The 19,977-nt window shown below is 58.5% G+C and overlaps 1 protein-coding gene across 1 annotated transcript; it reads right to left on the reverse strand.

The window, feature by feature from the left end:
- Positions 1 to 1,135: 1,135 nt before the first annotated feature.
- Positions 1,136 to 19,478, reverse strand: ZSWIM4 (zinc finger SWIM-type containing 4; the record flags this gene model as incomplete). Its single annotated transcript, XM_080796346.1, has 13 exons — positions 1,136 to 3,151; positions 3,575 to 3,656; positions 5,120 to 5,283; positions 6,467 to 6,621; positions 9,001 to 9,136; positions 9,640 to 9,894; positions 10,242 to 10,379; positions 12,805 to 12,972; positions 14,248 to 14,398; positions 14,509 to 14,657; positions 15,291 to 15,647; positions 17,132 to 17,333; positions 19,326 to 19,478. 13 exons carry the CDS (start codon positions 19,476 to 19,478, stop codon positions 2,292 to 2,294), a joined length of 2,970 nt encoding a protein of 989 aa, XP_080652472.1. The 3' UTR covers positions 1,136 to 2,291.
- Between the last annotated feature and the right edge of the window lie 499 nt (positions 19,479 to 19,977).

Below are 19,977 nucleotides of genomic sequence, written 5' to 3' on the forward strand. Positions count from 1 at the left end.
AGCACGCCGGCCAGCGGGAGTCCGCGAGCACATACCTGCGGGAACGGCGGGGAGGGGCGGGAGAGGAGTCCGTCTCTAATTGGCCCTCTTTGGCGGAGGGCGTCGCCACGAGCCAATCGCTGTGCCCAGCACTGTCGATACCCCGCCCACGACTGCACGCGCGGCCTTGTCGCCCTCTAGCGGTCAGCCCCGCCTAGCCCTGCTCTGTGCCCCGCCCCTCCGGGAAGCTTGTCCTCGCCTGCCCCGGCCCTGACAGTGACCCAGACACACTTTGTTCATCCATCTGTCACTCTACAAAGACAGGCAGATCGGAAAGGAGGTCCTGTTTCTCAGGGAGCCAGGGAAGGAAGGCAACCAAGGGCCTTCTTTGCAGTCTTCCAGGCCACACCGCTCCCTCTAGGTGGGAACTGGAAAGCCTCCTCCGCAGCGTAGGAATCCAGGGCCGCACCCGGGCCGCGCCCCTCACTGACCACGCCCACCCTCCTATCGCGCCAACGCCGGAGCCCGCCCACCATGCCCAGGATTCCCATCTTTGTGTGTTGCGGAGGTGGGTGGGAGGAGGGGGTGTGTGTCTTCCCCACCCAGGTGCACCCAGCACCTGACACGGCCCCCGTGCTCAGCAGCTTGGGAGACAAGTAACCCCAGTAGCGGTGTCTGGAGCCAGGGCACCCTCTAGTGGCCATTCCCAGCACTGCAAGGGCCGTGAAGCCTGAGGTGGCCAGGGTCAGTGGCAGCCAGCATAGTACCGAATCAAGCTATGCCTCTTCCTAAAATGGGTACCCTTTCCTAAAACTTTGGAACCCCCGTTTTCTCGTCTGTAAAATGGAAGGATATTCCTTCCGACTCATAGGGCCGTTGGGACAGGCGTTGTCACAGGTGACCAGTATAAAGCACTCCTCTTGGGGGTTCGCCCTGTTAGTATCTACATTCCAGCCCCTCGGTGAAACCAACAGTCTGCCCTCCTTCCACCCCTCGCTTGAAGTTGTGCCCCGAGCAAGCAAGGCTGGAGATTTCCTGTGGAGGGATCAGGGAGCCCTGGCCTGGGGTCGGGGGCGGGGAGGGGACACCCCTCCGTCTCAAAAGCAGTGTTCAGTATTTAAAAAAAAAAAAAAGAAAAGAAAAAGGAAATACAATATACGGTTCAATAAATAGAAAAAAGTTACAAAATGACATGATTTTGTCCTTAATTACAAGAGGAGAAGACAGAGGGGGGTGATTGGGGTGGGACACTCTCCCTCCTCCTCCCTGGGCCAAGGTGGGGCAAGGGAGACCCAAGAGAGACAGCAGCAGAGATTCAGAGCCGCAAACAGAAAGGCGAAATAGAGGGAAATATGGAAAGGGAGAGTAAGATGAAGGGGTAGAGCAGGGACATGGAGGAGGAGAAAGGCAGAGCCAGAGCCAGAAAATGCCAAGATGCCAACCTCTCTCCTTTCCAGATCTGGGGAGTGGGGGTGGGGGGGTCCCTGGCTCTCCTGGGCTTGTCTCCCTCCAACACCAGGTTTGGAGGACAGCGTGAGCCTGGCTCAGTTCCTGAGTTGTATGTCCAGTGACTAGCAGGTAGGGGGAGGAACGGTAGTGACCCCTCAAGCCCAACCTGGGACCCTGGCATCCTCGGGAATGGGAGTCCTGGCTGGACGGGGGGGTGAGGTATGTGGCTGAGGCCCAAGGCCTCTTTAAATCCTTCAGTGGGGATGAGCCATCGGTCCCAGCTGGGCAGCCTGGCGAGGGCATAGGGCTGCGGAATGGGGCCCCTGAGGCAGTGAGGGGAAGGTATAAAAGGAGATTTAGACACCCTAACACAAGTCCCCTGGGCACCCAGAGTGGAGTGTGGGGAGGGTCTGCTACATTGACTTTAAGAGCCAGTTTCTGGAAAGTCCTGCCTTGCAGTCCCCAACCCCACCCCAGTCCAAGCCAGACCTGCAAGTTTGGGGAGGGAGAGCTTGCCTATTGCTTTTGGGGTGCCCAAGGTGGGGTCAAACCAGCTGCCCAAGCACACACCCCCTTCCAGGCCTCTGGGTGGTGGTATGGCTTCTGATCCTTGCGTCTGGAACACTCACTTGAAGACTCCTAGGCACACACGTGGCAGGACGTTACCTCCCCCCACCCCCCACCATGTCCTCCCTCCAGCAGGGCCTGGGGGGATGGCAGGCAAGACCACCTAGCTCCAGCCAGGCTCCTTCCCTGACTTAATACTGAAACGCCACATGGGCCTCCAGTGCTGAGGCCCCTGATAGAGAGCCGGTGCGACAGAAGCAGGGGCCAAGGGGGTCCCCACCGCTGCCCGCTGCCCCTCAGCCAAAGCGCTCCCGCACCAAGAGCATGAGCTTCTTCTTGCCCTTGTAGGTCTGTTTGAGGTTCTCCAAGAATTGGGCGAACTGCAGGTGCCCGTCAGGCGCCAGCAGGAAGGTCTCACGGGCCTGGCCCAGGAACTCGATGAAGTCGCCGTAGTGCCGCGGGCTGATGTGCGTGAGGCGGGAGTGGCTGGTGGCGATGTAGGCGGCCACTGCGGCATCCAGGAGCTGGCAGAGCGGCGCCCGGTCGGCGCCCAGCGGCTTGGCGGCTCGGCGGGCCCCCAGCGGCCCCAAGCCGGGTGCCGAGAGGGTCCAGCGGCGCAGGATGTCGGAGAGCATGGGGGCGCAGTGGATGCTGCGGATGATGAGGGGGACGATGGCGGAGAGCTCGTGCCGGCCCAGAGAGTGGCTAAGCGAGCAGGCCCAGAGCACATCATTGACGGCGGGGTGGCTGTCCTGGTTGAAGGCGATGCTGAGCTGCGCTAGGGCCAGCGTGGCCAGCTTGTAGGCCCGCAGGGGCAGGCCGCGGTGCTCCATGTAGCGGGCCACGGTGAAGAGGTGGGCGTGGCCCAGGCCGCCAGCCGCGGCGTCCAGCACAATCTGGTAGGCGGCCTCAAAGGCCGCGTGGTTCTTCTCGCACAGCGTGAGCGCCGGCAGCGCGCAGTTCTGCGGGTCCTTCATGGCGCACTGCAGGGCCAGGGTGCGCGCACAGGCCCACAGCTCCTCCCTCCGGGGTGCGTCCAGCTGCAGCCGCGACAGCGTGGCGTGCGTGGTGCCCGTCACCGCCACGATGGTGGCAGCCTCCACCGGTGTGAATAAGGAATACCAGTTCTGCATGATATTCATCAGGGCTTGTGGGCCTGGGGGATGCAAGAGGGCAAAGCTGGCCGGGAAGGACAGGGACCGCTCCCCCACGCGCACGGGTTCCCCCCCCCCCCCCCCCCCCCGCCGCCATCCCCACCAGCCAGAGCTGAAGACACGATCCCTCTGGTTCTGCCCCGGAGCTTGACAGAAACTGCCCTTCCGAAGGAAGCAGGAAACTACCTTTCTAAAGAAGCAGGGGGCAGCCAGACTGGGCAGGCAGAGCACATGTGGGGCTATGCTTCCAGGCTCCTGTCCCTTCTCCAAGCCGCTTCAGCTTGGCCAGCTCCCAGGCCTTTGTCTAGCTCCAACCCCAGACCGCCTGCCCAGCAGCGCAGCCCTGGGCAGGGGCTGGGGCCAGGGAAAAGGCTCTGCTTCTCCCTCCACAGGGATACAGGCGGCAGGTTTGCTTGGGAACTCACCGATCTCTGTGGCACAGCTGACCAGCCACCGCACCATCTCCCGGCGCCGCCAGGTCATGGTGTTCAAGGTCATCCGCATCACCTGCAGCACAGGAGGGGAGAGAGAAGGGGATCACCCCAAACCTCGCGTTGGCCTACGGAGGGGATCAGAGATCCTGAGGGGGCTGACTCGGCGGTGAGCCACGTGATCTGGGCAAGCGACCTCACCTCCTGGGCCTTCAGTTTCCTCTTCTGTAAAATGGGCATGCAAAACCTCTACCTTGGGCAGGGCGCTCTTCAGGGAATTCAGTGCTAATTTTCAGGTAAAGATTTTGCACAGGGGCGCCTGGGTGGCTCAGTTGGTTGAGTGGTGGCCTTCAATTCAGGTAATGGTCTCAGAGTCTTGGGATCGAGCCCCGCGTTGGGCTCCCTGCTCAGCGGGGCATCTGTTTCTCCCTCTCCTTCTCCCTCTGCCCCTCCCGCTCGTGCTCGCTTTCTCTAAGAAGCACATCTTTTAAAAATAAATAAATAAATAAATAATAAAGTTGTATTAAAAAAAAAAAAAGATCTTGCACAATATCTGTGGCTTGAAAGCGCTCAGCCCCTGCCAGCCGTTACTGTTACTGCTGTCATTGCCGGGGCTACCCTGAGGCCCCGTGGCGCCTACCCCAGACAGCAGTCCAACCTGTCCCTTCTCTCTGGAAAGTTCCCTGCTTCATGTCAGCAGATTCCCCTCTGTGGCCCCCAACAAAGCATTTGCCCTACAGGCCCCTACCTTCTTCGGTTTCTACCCCCAGTAAGCACCCTCCTTGTTTGCCTCCCTCTAGGTCCTATCTGGTGGACTCTGCCTTCTGGAAACTCCTAAGGAGTGGGTCCCCTCCCTCGTGTCACCTCCCCATGCCCCCTCCAATAGTTCCACTCCCCCACAGGAGATTGTTGGGGATTAATTCTGTCTTCTGCAGGCCCGCTGCTGGCCAGTTCTCCCTGGGAAAGTATCCCCACCCCCACCCCATCCTGCAAGCCTGCCCCAAACTGTTCTCCATTCTTACTTTACCTTGGCCACAGTCTGAGGCCCCGCCCCTCCGGGTCCCACACCCTGCAGGTGACTCCTCACCTACAAGCAGCACCCATGCCGGCCTCTGACTTGCCCCAGCAGGACGGCCCTTGCCCGGCCCCTGGGCATGGCCCCAGCTCGCAGGTCCTGCCTCAAGGACTTTCAACCACAGACCTCATCTGCCTTCAGGACCCTCCCCAGGCCCCACCCCCTCAGCAGCAACCTTTCCTTCTAGGCTGGTCCCCCACAGGCCCAGCCCCCACCATGGTCCCTAACAGTGGGCACAGCAGCCCCAGGCCCCATACCAAGGCCAGCACCCTAGGCCCAGCTTCTTCTTGCGGTCCACCCACTCACGGGCAGGCGTCCTCCTCCTCCCGGGGCAGCCACCCCCCGGAGAGGGGCTGCTCCTCTTCCGACTCTGCCCGGGGAGTCCCCCACTGGTGACCCCCGTCCCTCATTCTTGGGACCTGTTCAGGCCTGTCCTCAGGCAGCACGCCCCCGCTGACCCTCACCTGCAGGCCCAGTTCCAGCGCAATGCCCAGCAGCGTGGTGTCGGGAGGCGCACTGGCCGGGGTGGCCGTTTTGCAGGCGTCCTGCGCCAGCTTGAAGAGCAGGGCCGGCGAGTGGATGTTCTGCTGGATGGAGCCCAGTACGGCATGCAGCCACTTGGGGTCTCCTGGGGTGGAGGGAGGGAAGGGGGCAGGGTTGGCCCATGGGACACCAGCCCCGCCCACCTGTTCGCCCAGGTGCACCCGTGTGAGGAGGCAGAGGCAGCTGGCAATGGCTCTGGGAAGATCCAGACCACTCTCGGCACTCCCTCTCTTCTCTCCTCTCCCCACCACCCAGCAGGAGCAAGCCAGCCAGGGACCCATAATGGTCAAGGGCAGTGATTCTGGACCCAGAACACCAGGGTTCAATCCCCGCCTCGCCATTCACTAGCTATGTGACGCCCAGCAAGCCACTTGACTTCTCTGTGCCTCGGCCGCCCCATCTGTAAAATGGGTTATACTAATGCAATGGTACCTGCCTCCCAGGGCCACGGTGAGCCCGTACCTGAAAGGTTTTTACGGGACAAGAGCTGTACAACTGTGAGCTTTTATTGCTATTATGGATGGCCCAGAAGCTACAGTTCCGTCACTTTGCTCCAGCCACACGGGCTTCCTCTGTTGCTCAAACATACTAGGCATGGTCCAGCCTCAGGGCCTTTGAACTGGCTGTTCCCTCTGCCTGGTATGATGCCTCAGCCTGGACACAGCCCTCCCCAGATTCCTGGGGAAGCCCACATCCCCAGCATAAAGGCATGAGTGTCCTCCTGAGAAGAGGAAGAAATCGGGAGTGCTCTCTTTCTCTGCCGTGTGAAGACACAGGCAGGAGGGTGGCCCATGTGCAAGCCAGGAACAGAGTCCTCCCTGGGAACCCACGATGCGGCACCCTGACCTTGGACTCCCAGCCCCCGGAGTTGTTGCTGAAGCCACCTGGTTGGCAGTGTTGTTATGGCGGCTCAAGGTGACAAGGACACCAGATGCAGGCAAGAGCTCCACTCTCTCGGCTTAAGCACTGGCCTGCTTTCCCCACCCGCCACGGCCCTGGTTCCGTTCTTGCTCATTGTGTGACGTCACTCAGTGTTTGACCTTGCTTAAGGTCTGTCTGTCCTCCCCCCACAATGGAATACCGAAGGCGCTGGAACAGGATTGTTCACGCCTCAGCACCTGGGACAGTGCCTGGTCCGTCTAGAAAGTGCTCAAGGAAAACGGGGAATTTGATGAAAGGATAAAAAATAGAGGGAAGGGATGAGGGAAAGGAGGAAAGAGGAGGCAGAGGAGGATGGCAGGGGGACAGGGGGCAGCCTCCGTCCTCACCCTTGGCGGCTGTCAGCATGGCAGAGGCCAGCTCGCACTGGCGCGTTTCCAGGTGACCGAGGATGAACCAGCGGGGGAAGCGGTTGCTCATGATGGAGTCCAGCGGGCTGGGGTGCGGTTCTCCGGCAGGAAATGCTGTCTCCAGCACAGGCAGCCTGGTGGGGGCAGAGAGGGAGAAGCAAGCCCACAGTGAAAGGCGGCTAGGGCCTCCTGCCTCTACTAGAGCCTCCCTGCTTGGGCCAGCAAAGCCACAGGCACGTGGGATGATGGAGGACGTGGGTGCTAGATGTTCACTGGAGTACTGCTGGTGCGCATCACTTGGGGTTGATTAAATAAACAATGCTCTAGTCATGCACCAAGAGCTGACAAAAATGTGAGACCATGTCCTGATGCAGCCCTCCGGTAGTCCTTCGGTCACCCCCCTTCCCTTTCTTACTCTGCTCCAGCCACTGTTCCCCTCACTACCCCTCAAATACAACCAAGCACAGTCCTACCTCAGGACCTTTGCCTATGCCGTTCCCTCTGTCAGGAACACTCTTCCCCAGACATCCTTGCAGCTTCTCCCTCACCCTCTTCAAGTCTCTCTCTCTCTTTTTTTAAGATTTTATTTATTTCTCTCTCTCTCTTTTTTTAAAAAGATTTTACTTATTTATTTGTCAGGGCAGGCGGGGGTGTATGTGTGTGCCCAAGCAGGGGGAGTGGCCAACAGTGGGAGAAGCAGACTTCCTGCCAAGCAAGGCGCCTGATTCGAGACTCTATCCCAGGACCCTGGGATCATGACCTGAGCTGAAGGCAGACACTTAACAAACTGAGCTACCGTGGCACTCCTTACCTCCCTCAAGTCTCTACTCAAATATTTTTCAGTGGATTCTTCCTTGAGACCCCTACATGTGAAATTCCCACTCCCAACTTCTCCCAGGCCTTCTTTGCTGTAGGTCACCACCTGACATACAACATAGTTTACCTATTAATTAATTTAATATTTATTTAAAATAACGTTATTATTCTATCTTCCTCACTGAAACATCTGCTCCATGAGGGCAGGCATTTCTGATGATTCCCTTCACTGCTGCATCTCTAGCAGCCAGAACAATGCCCAGTACACAGCGGGTGGATGGACAGCAAATGTTTTTGGAATGACTACACGCCCACTAGGGGTATATTGCTAGACGGCCCACTCTCTATGCATGTATTTTGTATTTAGAAAGTTCTTCAGGGGCACCTGGGTGGCTCAGTCGGTTAAGCATCTGCCTTCAGCTCAGGTCATGATCCCAGGGTCCTGGGATTGAATCCCAAGTCAGGCTCTCTGCTCAGTGGGGAGTCTGCTTCTCCCTCTGCCTCTGCCCTGCTCATGGTCTCTCTCTCTCTCTCTCTCTCTTGGTTTCTCTCACTCAAATAAATAAATAAATAAAATCTTAGGGGAAAAAAAATATTACATGAGGTAATGTGAGTCATGGATTTGGACCAGGGATCAGCACCATTTTTTTGTTGTTGTTGTTTTGTTTTTGCACAGGTTCACTCAGTATTTTTGGCACTATGGGGGGCCATTTGGCCCCTGTCACAACCATTCAACTCTGCCATCGCCACACTAAAGTAGCCCCAGACAATACCTAAATGAATGAGTGTGGTTGTGTGCCAATAAAACTTTATTGCTCAACACTGAAACCTGAGTTTCATATTACTTTCCACCTGTCACAGAATATTCTTTTTATTTTCAAACACTTAAAAATGTGAAAACCATTCTGATCTCATGGGTTTAACACGTGGCAGGCCACATCTGGCCCAGGGGCTGTCACGTGCTATTTCCTGGCTTAGAAATCACCGCTCTTCACAGATTACTTTTTCCAAATATTCTGGAAAGATGCACGCTAAATTGCTAATAAGCATCTCTAGATGATGGGATCAGAGACGGGGACAGAATTCACCTTATTTGCTGGGCATAGTATGCTACCCAGAGGGCCTTTAAAAATTCTGCTTCTGTGGTCAGTTGGTACACGTGAGAAATGATAAAGTTATTCCCAGCAACATTTTTTGGGAAATATGTCAACTGTCTATCTACTCTAAATCAATTCTTTTATGATACATCCTTACAGCAGTCCTTACCAAACCTTTAAGATGCCAAGTTCAGTGAAAATAAGGAGCAAGGAACAGACATGGGACGCATCATGGATGTAAAAGGAAGACCAGCCTTCAATTTCCAGATTATGGGTTTGCAGAAATCTTGATTCTTGTGGGATAGATAAGAAGAAAGTGGTGACACGGCTTGTCTCCAGAGAGATTTGGTAAGTGGGGGCAATGTTTGGAGAAGAATTCTGAATTCCTTGTGGGTCTCTCTCAAATTTTAAATAAAAATACACATGTATACTTAATACAAAAGAAAAAAAAAAAAAAAGCACAGGCCAAACGGGGACGCCAGCCTGAGGGAGACGGAATTAACGAGCTTGTGAGTTTCTGGCGGGAGGATGGGGGCTCTGAGGGCGACCCTCCAATCCTGCCCAGTGTCCTGGGCTGAGTCCCCAGCAGCCCGTTCTCACCTCATGGCCCTCAGCGCGAGGCGGTAGGCCAGGTCGGGGTCGTGGGGCAGCAGCGCCGTGAACAGGTAGCGGGCACAGGTGTGCATGGGCACGCTCTCCCGGAACAGCACCTCTCCGAAGCCGCTGAAGGGACCCCCTGCAGGGGCATCCTGAGCTCAGACACCTAGCAAGGGCTCATCTCCACCCCATCCCCAGGTCTCCTCACCTCCCAGGCTCTGAGGAGGGGAGGGGCTTGCCCGGGAGAGAGCCACTGGGGCTAGGGGTTGGCGGCGTGCGGGAGGTAGTGCAGGACTGGGACAGAAGAGCGGGGCAAAACCTGAAGAGGAGACCCGGGAACCCCGTGGTTGGGGGCAGGACGCAGAAACAAGGCGGGGCCGGAAGGTGGAGGTGGGGCTACACCTGCTCCAGGGGTGGGGCCTCACAAGGACCAGGCCCCTTGACGCCAGTGGCGGGAGCAAGGGGCGGGACCTCCTCCCCACGCCAGCACTTTCCAGGGAGCGGAGCTAAGGGCTCACCTTTTAGGTACCGCCAAGGTAGCAGCGAACTGTGAGGGCCTCCTGATCCAGCAGCCGCGGGGCCACTGGAGAACAGGGGACAGGGCCCCTCCCCTCCCTTCCCTGTCTGGGGGCGGGGCCTCACCTTCCAGCAGCAGCCCCGCCTGCTTGCGCAGCACCTGCACCAGGCGCTCGTCCAGCTCCACCTCCTCCAGCAGGGCCAGCAGCTGCTCCTCGCTGCGCACCACCTTGTCTTGGGCGTACAGTCCCTCCGGCAGGGCCCGCTGCTGCCCCAGGCCCAGCAGTGCCACCTCAAGGGCCAACGCCAAGTAAGACTCCCCGGGGCTCCCGGGCACCGGCACATGCTGGTAGGCCGCCTTCCGCTTCTCGGGGCCCGAGTCTGTGGGAAATGGGTACCAGGGCTGCTGGAGGGGGGTGCCCCCCTTCTGGGGACCCCAGGGGCTCTTCAACTCAAACATGGAGACTGGGGGGGGTTGGGCTTATGTGGGGGGACCCAGCAGATCCCAGCACTGACCAGACACCTTCTACCAGCAGATAGGTGGGTCTGCGGTGGCCTCGCTTTCAGGAGAAGCGAAGTCTGTTGGCTCCTGGCACTGGCCAGGGCATGTGGCCAAGTGTAGAGACCTGACCAAGGATAAGAGTGTGGCCCCACTTTCTTGGGGTACTGGGCTGGGGAGGGGGAAGGGGAAATGTCTCATTTCTTCCCAGGGGCCCCAGTGTGGGTACCTGGGTAAAGGGCAAGGGTCTCCTCCTCCAGGCGGCAGGCTTCCAGGAGCGCCCTGCAGAGGCAGCCGATGGGGTCCAGTGGGTGGCCCACCCATCCTTCCGTGTTGGTGATGCAGGTGTTACCTTTCTGCAGCAGCTCTGCAGGCAGTACGAGGGGCTCAATGCCTACCCTCCACAAGCCTAGGTAGGGGGGCTTCTCTCCTTGAACCCCCAGCCCAGCCTCTCAGTGCCCGCCCACTACCTGGCCAACCGTGAGCCATCCTGTCTGCCCGTGAGCTCTGTAGCAGCCCTCACCTCCACAGCCTTGGCCTCCTGTCCCACAGCCAGACCCCAGCCTGGCAGGGACACATGGGTGAAACTGGGCGCTTTCAAAAACATCCACCGTCTTTCTCCTAGCTCCCACCTCTCTTGAGCCTAGCTGGCTTTCAGGCCCCCATGTGGCCGTCTGCCCCATCTGAAAGCTCCATTCTCTAATCTCCTCCCATGAGCCTAGCTCTCTACTGGCTCTGGGCTCCTGCCCCTGCTGTTCCTTCTACCTGGAACACTGTTCCTCCCTCCCCTTCTCCTGGGAAACTCCTATACATCTGTAAGATCTCAGCATAGCTCTCACCTGCTCTGTGAGGCTTTCCCTGTGCCTCTAGGCTGGGGCAGGACCCTTCTGGGGTCACAGTTCCCCCAGAGTTCCATGACACCTGGGGTTCAAACAGACCTACCACCCAGACAACAAAACTGGTGGCCTCTCTCCTGCCTCCCCATTCCTCATCAACAAACATGTTCTTTTTTTTAGCCCATACAGCGTGGCTTCTCTTTTCCCCCCAATGCAAATTTGAATTTGTTTCCCATGTTTAAAAATCAGTAAACTGCACATCACATAATGCAGATTTCTGGCCTGTCCTGAAAAATTGGAAGATCTGGCCACACTGGGTCCCCGTTCCTGAAAGACTTGTAACCGGCACCGGCTCCATAGCACAGAGGCTGGAAGCTTAGAAACTACAAGTCCCAGGCTCCTTTGGGTGAGGCAGAGGCAATGACAGGAGGAAGCCCTGATTATCCTGTAGCCTCCATGAGCAGGAACAGGTGTGCAGCAGTCCACAGGGCGGAGACGGGAGGCTTTGCTAGCAGGTTCTGAGTGCTCTCTTGGGAACGGCCTCCAGCGGGGGCTGCAGGCTGCTGAACTCACGGTCCGCAGTTTGCAGCAATCCGTGTGCCTCTGAAGTTCAGGTTCTGGAGCAAGGGCATCCCTGACTTTCAATCCCACAGCCCTTGCGGTACTTTTATGAGCCCTCAATCTCCTGTATTAAATTCTTTTTGCTCAAGATTCCTCCAGGTGGCCTGGCTTTCCCAGGTGGTGGGACCCCGAGCGGAACCCACAGACGTTAGGGGTGCCATGGCACCCAGCAGTCGGCGTCTGTGTCTATGGCCCTGGGGGAGTAGAGCGGTCATGGCACCCACCTTTTTTCTGCTGTTTATAGCTCTCCAGTTGATGCCGCCGCTGCAGCCGGAGCGTGTTGATGATGGCACCTGCCAGCCGCAGGGCCTGGCGGGGGTATCCGTGGGCACGCAGGGTGTCCACTCGGGCACAGGCCGTGGGGAAGGGCTCGCCCAGCCACAGTGGGCGGCCCTGGGGGTCAAAGGTTGGCTTTTCACTGCCCATGGTGCCTGTGAGGCTGGGGCTGTAGGAGTCGCTGGCCAGGATCCTCTGCAGGTGGGCGTCACTCCAGTGCAGTGACCCGGCCTGGAGGGCGCGGCCAAAGACCGTGTGGCGGGAACCTGTGGCCACCACCTCCTCGTCTTCCTCCTCCTCCTCTGGACCTGCAGGAGGGGCACCCACATGGCCTGGTAAGGGGGCCCTGGCATTCGGGCTGAGGCCAGCTTGGTACTAGATTCTGGGCACAGAGATGGGGGGTGTGTCATCTCCCCAAATCCTTTATTTTTTTAATTAATTAATTAATTTTTTAGATTTCATTCACCTATTTGACAGAGAGAGGGAGGGAGAGCACAAGCAGGGGGAGCAGCAGGCAGAGGAAGAGGGAGAAGCAGGTTCCCCACGGAGCAGGGAGTCTGACACGGGGATCCATCTCAGGATCCCGGAATCATGACCCAAGCTGAAGGCAAATGCCTAACCGACTGAGCCACCCAGGAGCCCCTCCCCAAATCCTTTAAACAGCCCTTTGAATGTGTGTGTGTTATATGTGTGTGTGTGCGTGCGTGTGCCGGGGAAACTAATAAATCCCTTCATGCCAATGGACTATGGAGGTTGACTGTCCATGTCCGGCCACCCTGCCCCTCCCCAGACTCCATTCCTCTGTTCCTCCCCCCACCCCATCCCTCCCTCCTCCCTCCATCTCTGCCTCTCTCTTCTCAGTATCTTTTTCCTTTTCGCTCGGTCACCCCTGCCCCTGACCTCCCTGGCCAGGAGGAGGCCAAGTCGGGAGACCAGCCCAGAACTACCAGCATCTTAAGCATTTCACTTCATGCGCCTCTGGCTGCCCGCCACCCCTGCCTGGGCCCTCACTCCGTCCTGGTGGGGAGAACAGACAAGGGCTGGGGGCCCCTCTCCTACCTGGGCTGAGGGCCACGCTGGGCTGCAGGCTGGGCCCGTCGAAGGAGTAGTTGCCCTCTTCTAGCGGGCACACGTCCAGTTTGTCCCACTTGCCAAGCAGCTGGAGCCAGCTCACCCGCTCCTCTGGTTTGCAGTGGGGGCTTAGGACAACACATACCCACAGGGCCCCTAGGGACGGAGGGCAGCTGGTAAATGTGGGCATGAGGGAGGCTCGACATTCATGCCAACAGTAGCCTACTGTGTGCTGGGCACTGGTCTCTGCTTAGCCCTCATCTCGAGCCTCTGAGATTGCAACCAATAATCTCTTCCCATTACAGCACAGAGAGGTAAAAGCAGTTGCTCAACGTCACACAGCTGGGAAGTGGGAAGTCAGGATTCGAACCCAGCCCATCAGACTCCGCTTGCTGTTTTGTTTCTTTTTTTTTGCCTACAGCACTTACCACCATGTATCTCTGGGGTCAGCAGACTGCTGCCCGTGGATAAAAGTGAACCCGCCACCTGATTTTGAATGGCCTGCAAGCTAAGATTCACTTTTCCATTTCTAAATGGTGGAGGAAGATACATCCGAGGAATATTTTGTGACTTGTGAAAATTATATGAACTTCCCATCAATAGTGTCTGTAAGTAAAACTGTATGGGGATGCTGCCATGCCCATCTGGTGGCATGTCTGTGGCTGTTCTTCTATGGCAATGGGCAAGACTGAGAAGCTGTGACAGAGACCAATGGCCTGCAAAGCCGAAGTGACTGGCTCCCGGCCCTTACAGAAAAGGACTAATGCCGGGCGCCTGGGTGGCTCAGTCAGCTAAACGTCTGCGTTAGGCTCAGGTCATGATCCCCGGGGTCCTGGGATCAAGCCCCATGTCGGGCTTCCTGCTCAGTGGGGAGCCTGCTTCTCCCTCTCCCCACTGCTTGTGCCTCTTGCTATCTCTTTCTCAAATAAAATCTTTTTTTTTTTATTGTTTTAAGATTTATTTGAGAGAGAGAGAGAGAGAGAGAGCATGAGCAGGGGGAGAGGCAGGCAAAGGGAGAAGCAGGCTCCTCACTAAGCAGAGAGCCCAATGTGGGACATCCAGTCCCAGGACCCCAGGAACATGACCAAAGCTGAAGGCAGATGCTCAACCAGCTGAGCCACTCAGGCTCCCCTAAATGAAATCTTAAAAAAAAAAAAAAAAAAAAAAAGAGGAAAAGGACTAATGTATCTATTGTATTTCTTTGTCTGTCTCCCCAACAGGTGTCAGCTTCAGGAGTGCAGGGGTTCAGTCCCTTGTTTCCCGCCCAGCCCCGCGCCCGTACAGTGCCTCCCGCATCACAGGTGCTAGTGAACACGGAAGGGATTCAGGGGCCGCACGCTAATGGCGGGGTGAGCCTGACCTGGCAGCCAGAGCCCGCTGGGGCTCCGAAGCCCTGCTGTGCACCCCGGGCCTCCCCCTGCAAGGCCTTACCCAGCTCGTCCCACAGCTGCCGGCATTTGTCGGTCATGCCCGCGCCCTGCTGCCGCCACAGGGCCAGGCGGGGGTCCTGCAGGAACTGCTCCGTCATGAGGATCAGCATGCGCGCCCCGTTGGAGTCCCGCATCCGCAGCATCTCCCGCACCTGTGCCAGGATGAGGGCAGGGACCGGCGGTGAGGAGGGGGCGGGGCGCAGGGGCCATAGCCTTCAGCCCCCTGCCCGCCCGCCCACCCGCCCGCTGGGCCGCGCGGCACCTTGCAGAACATGGAGCGCAGCTGCTGGCTGGCGCCGTAGTAGCCGCCGTTGGACAGCAGCTGCTTCACCTGCTCCTGGATCTGCTCCTCGTCCAGGTGCCAGCAGTTGGCATCCTCGATGCCTGCACCTGCGGTGGGGTCTGGGGCACCTGCGTGGGGGGGGGGCGGGAAAGTGAGGCTGGGGTTTCCAATCTCCCTCTACGCCCTCTGCCCACCCCCATCAGTCCACCTTGATCCCAGTCAAAGCTCCTCCGACCTTGACCCGGAGGCGGCCGTCAGTCCCGTCAGTCCCGGCAGTTCTGCGTTCACCTACCATCCTACTTAACCGTCTACCCGCTCACCCCATCCGCTCTTCCACACCAGCAGGTCACCCCATATCCCATCACCCACCCATGGCCATCCTCAGTTATCCATGCCCTCATCCATCCCCCCACCCTCCATCCCCCCACCGCCTCTCCTCTCTCCAAACCCTCCCCAGAGCTCACAACACCTCCAGGTCTATCTCCCACCCATCCCCCACCCGACACCCACCAACGTCCACACATACCCTTCATGCCCTCCACCCACCCACACTCAGGCGGCTCCTGTGCTCTTGGGGCACCCCCACCTTGGGGCTGAAGCTCCCCGTTCCCGGGACCAGGTCAGATCCAGGATGTGCCACTTAGTAGGTGTGTGACCTTGACTTCAGGCCGTGGTGCTCTCCCTACCCCCGCTGAAGGATCCAGGGGACCTGAGGATTCCAAGACGGAAGCTGCCCCCCTTGGGCCCCCGGGTGCCCTTACCATGCACCAGGTTGATCTCGGAGCCCAGCAGGAGGATCTCGTCAGCCAGGCGCTGGGCGGTGGGCAGCACCTCGGTGTGGTGGGCGCTGATGAGGTACTGCACGAACTTCTGCAGCTGGTCTCTGTTCATCTGGGACAGTGTCTCAGAGATGGGCAGCCGCAGCTCCACCTGGCGCGCATGTCGAATGCGGTACAGAGACAGAGCCACCACATGTGCACAGTAGAAGAGGTCACGGTTGTCACAGCCGCAGCTCACCGATGTGATCTTGCAGCGGTCAAAGCTGATGGAGACGTGGTAGAGGCGCTCGGGCTCTCCGGGGCCCCCCAGCTCCCGGATGTTTCCGCTCAGATGGAACCCTAAGACCAAAGCCAGCCGCCGCTGGGTCACCCCCGGATAGCGGTGCTCGACCACAGCACACAGCCAGAGCCAGGTGCCAGTCCCACGAAGTAACCTAGCGCAAGCCACTTAACCTCTCTGTCCAATGGGACCGGGTAGTGACCTCTTCTTCATGTGTTTGGAAGAGGATTCAATGAGCTAATATTTGGTAAGTGCTTAGAACCCTGTAGGCATACAGTAAGTCCTAAATAAATGCTTGCTCCTGTTCTAATTCTGAAGAACATTATAGTGATGATGCTGAAGGTGGTTTTCTCAGCCCTTGGGTTCCTGTGGATACAGCCTGGGCTCCAGGAGCCCCGTAACTTCCTGGGAAGATGTCCAAGGCCTGTGACACTCGGGGGTGAGGGGCTGATGGGGCAGCCGAGGGGGCCAGGCTACCCCATCACCCCCTGCCCCTCCCTGGCCCCTGGGGAGCCCAGATGCCAGGCTTATCCAACTGGTCGGGCAGCTCAGGCCCCAGCTGGCCCTGGCTGCGTCACGCAGAGAGACGGCGGCTTCCTCATACCGGCTGAAAATGGCCAAGCCTGTGGTGGGCTGGGCCATGTCCAGGCAAGGGGGGCCCCAGGCTGACAGGGTTCAGGGAGGGTCATCTTAGCCAAGCCCCCGCCTCTAGCTAGGAGGTGAAGTGTTCCTGGGCTTACTCGCTTTCGGGCTCAACCTCTACTTGCCCCCTTCTGAGCCCCACTCCCTGAGGTCTAGAATCTTCTTTCACCTCTAGTTCCAAACTTCTGCCCCCTACCCTCCCTCACTGGACCCCACTGCCTGAGGTCTAAGACCATCCCTCACAGCTGATCTTAAACTTCTACTCAAGGCTCCCACCTAAGCCTCATTGCCTTAGATGTAAGACCATCCCTAAATGTCTGATCCCAATTTCTAGTAGTCTAGTCCTTCTGCCTGAGGTCTAGACTACTTCTCACCTCAGGCTTGAAACCTCGGCCCCATAGCATCACTGGGTCCCTCTGCCTGAGTTCTGAAACCTGGTCTCACTTCTGGTTTGCAAATGGCTCCTCGGCAATGCCCCAGATCAGCCCTCCTCCCTGTGTCCCCACCTCTTCTCCCGCCCACCAGTCAAGCTGTCTGAGGACCACTTTGCCTTTAGCTCAGAATCCGGATCCAACCCCCATAGTGGTCCTCCACCTAGGATCTGGAAATAGCCTCAGTCCTCCGTCCTTAGCTGGTCCCTGCTGCCTAAATTCTGGGACCTCCCCTCCGCCCTGCTTTCTGGTTCACCATCCTTCCCCCCAGCCCCGTCTAAGCCCCCTACCTGGGGTCTAGGCAGATCTCTGACCCTCAGCTCAGAATATCTTGTAAAACCCTCTCTGGGCATCAAAGCCAGTGGTCTGGAATGTCCCATTGCCTCGGCCCAGGCCCCTCTCCCTCCCTTTCCCTCCCTGCCTGTGCTGGACCCCTGGCCTCCCTGGCAGGGGTGGGGGCGAGCACTCACCCACTTGCAGCACGCGGTCTACGGCCCCACTCTGCAGCAGGTGCAGCCCGCGGGTGAAGGGCACGCGGGTGTCGTGCTCGCCCTCCGGGGGCTGGTAGCCCAGGGACGAGTACATACAGATCTCCCGTTCACTGCGTGGGAATGACCAGAACACAATGCGCTTCTGGACCGGCTCTGGCACCCGGGAGAACCGCTCCTCCACCTGCGGGAAGGGCGATGGGTTAGAAACCCAGCTTGAATCCTGGCTTTGCCACTTATGAGCAGTGTGACTCTGGGCAAGTCACTTGGCCTCTCTGAGCTTGTTTTCTCAACTGTGAGGTGGGGATGTTAACAGCACCCACCTCCTGAGTATCGTGCTTGCAATAACACCTGGCCTGTACTTAGTGTTCTAGAACTTTCTGCTACTCCCCCCACCCCATGTCAGATCCCAGGTCCTGATGGAATGTAGTCTCCCCTCCCAGGCTTTGAAGGGGCAGGAGAAAGGGAGACAGCAGTGATAAGAACAGTGATCAGGCCTCCATATTCTCAGCCTACACTATGCTAAATGCTTTGTGTATGTGATTCCCCATAATTTTCATGGCAACATCTCAGTAATACTAGTTCTCGTCCCATTTTGCAGCCTGGACATTCGGAGGCTCAGAAGTGGGGTGAATGCACTTGCTCGGTCTTGCAGCTGGCAAGCTCTGAGTCCCAAGATAGGCTCCATTCTCAGCTTCCTTCCAAGGGCCTGCAGGAAGGGAGGGGTGTCCTCACCACCCCTGTGGGCTTTGGGCATCGAATCAAGCTGGTTTAACCAATGTTCCAATCTGGGCTTGCTACTCCCTGGCTGAGTGACCTTAGGCAAGTTTCTCAACCTCTCTGTGCTCCAATTTCCTCAAAGTGGGAGGGAGAACAACAACACCAAAGGGCTGCAGAGGATTCCAGGAGCTTCTGAGGGGCAAGAGCTTTCCTAGCACCAGGACTGGTCAGGGCAGGCACATGGGAACCACCAGAGATGGTTTCAGGATTATGCTGGGTATCTCATGCAGGATAAAGGGGCAGCAACCTCCCAGAGCTCCCAGTCCTGGGTTTCTGGGGGAAGTGGGAGGACCAGTGACTGGCTCAGGCCTCAGGGACAGTTGGCAGATGACTAAGGAGGGATTTTCCAGGCCATGAATCAGAGCCTGCCCCATCCACACTTGGCTCAGACTCATCAGTCCCGGCAGACTTCCTAACTCTGGACAGGCCAGGGAGCAAAGAACACCCCCCAAAGCCAGATAGAGGACAGAGCCTATGGGACTGCAGAGGGCTTGCTCAGAGCCCGGCCACATCTCCACTCTTCAGAGGCCCATTCTGAGGCTGGAAAAGGGGACTCTAACCGCCCCAGTCCTGGGGCATCGTGGTAGAATCCCCAGAAACTAACAGAGGACCAGGTGCACCTGTACAGGTACTATGATCCAGGCCTTGCCCTTGCTGCTGACCTATGGAAGGACTAGAATGGCTGGGGGACAGAGGGAGGGTGAGCACTGGGGAAATAGGGGAATGTGGGAGGGTACCCTGACACTGGAGGGGCTGGGCAGCCCCAGGTGGGAGGTGGTCCCAGAAGTACTGAGGGAGGGAAGCAGGACTCCAGGGAAGGATCTGGAGGAGGAGGGGGATTCCCCAGGGGACAGGGGCTCTGGAGCACAGATCGGGGACAGAAAGGAGTATCTTGGGGCTGGGGTCTGTAGAAATGGGGGAGTTCTTTACTGGAGGTGTGGAGCAGAGATCTGGACTCTCCAGGGGATGAGATGGGGGTGTCCTCCAAGTGGGGGTGGCTTGTAGGGGTTGGAAAGAGGAGTGAAGATTGAATGGGGTGTCCTAACTGAGAGCTGAGGTTGAGGTGGGAAAAGACGGTACCCAGGGTTGTGCGAGGACCCCGGGGCAGGAGGAGAAGGAAGTGTCCTGAGCTAGGATCTAGGGCGCTGAGGACATCCCTGTGTCCTGTAGGCTGGAGGGCTGCGATGGCAGGAGGAATGGGGGGTGGGTCACAGGGCTTGAAGGAGTGAAATGGGGAGGATGAGAGGGTGTTTCGGGGCGGACTTAAGGATCCTGGAGGGGATCTCTGGGGGTGTCTCGTATGCGGGCAGGTCCAGAGGCTGGGGGTTGGGCAGGGGAGGAGTAGGCAAGTCGGAGAAGGGGTTGGGGGTGCGTCCCTCCCCCCACCCCTCGTCACCTGCTCGAAGGCCCAGGTCTCGGCTACTCGCTTGGCACTGAGGTCCAGCAGCGCCTCGGGCCGGCCCCGGCCGCGCACGGCCCCGGCCCCGGCATCGCGCTCCTCGGGTCCCGCGGGGCAGCCCCGGCTCCGTTTGGCCGCGGGGGGGTCCATCGACCGGGCCGGGGCCGGGGCGGGGCCTGTTGGAGGGGTCAGTCCGATGCCCGCTTTGCGTCGTCGGCTCCCGCGTCCTCTACCCGCCTTCCAGTTCGTCTTCGGCGCTCGGCCGCCCCGGGACCCCAGCCGCACCCACCCCCGCCCCGCGCCGGGCCGGCCGGGTGATGCGGCCCCTTTAAGACTCTTCACAACAATGAAGCTGCCTCAGTCGCCGCTTTATCCTCCGCCGTCGTCCCGCCCCCGCCGCCCGTCCCCATTGGCCCCCCCCTCGGCCTCCGTGGATCTCCTCCGCTATTGGCTGCACCGCCAGACCCGTCCTCAAGTTCTCGCTGTTCATTCGTTAGATGTGCTGCTTGTCCTTTCGAGGAAGCCCAATCAGAACGCTCATAGGGCGGTGCTGTCAATCATGGGGCGCCGACGGCCAATCATAGTGGGAGGACCCCCCGCGGCCCCGTCCTTATGCGGAGTTTCGGGGCGGGCCCTCGGTTCATTCACA

The sequence above is a fragment of the Martes martes genome, assembly GCF_963455335.1.
Source record: "Martes martes genome assembly, chromosome: 1".
Classification (NCBI taxonomy): Eukaryota; Metazoa; Chordata; class Mammalia; order Carnivora; family Mustelidae; genus Martes; species Martes martes.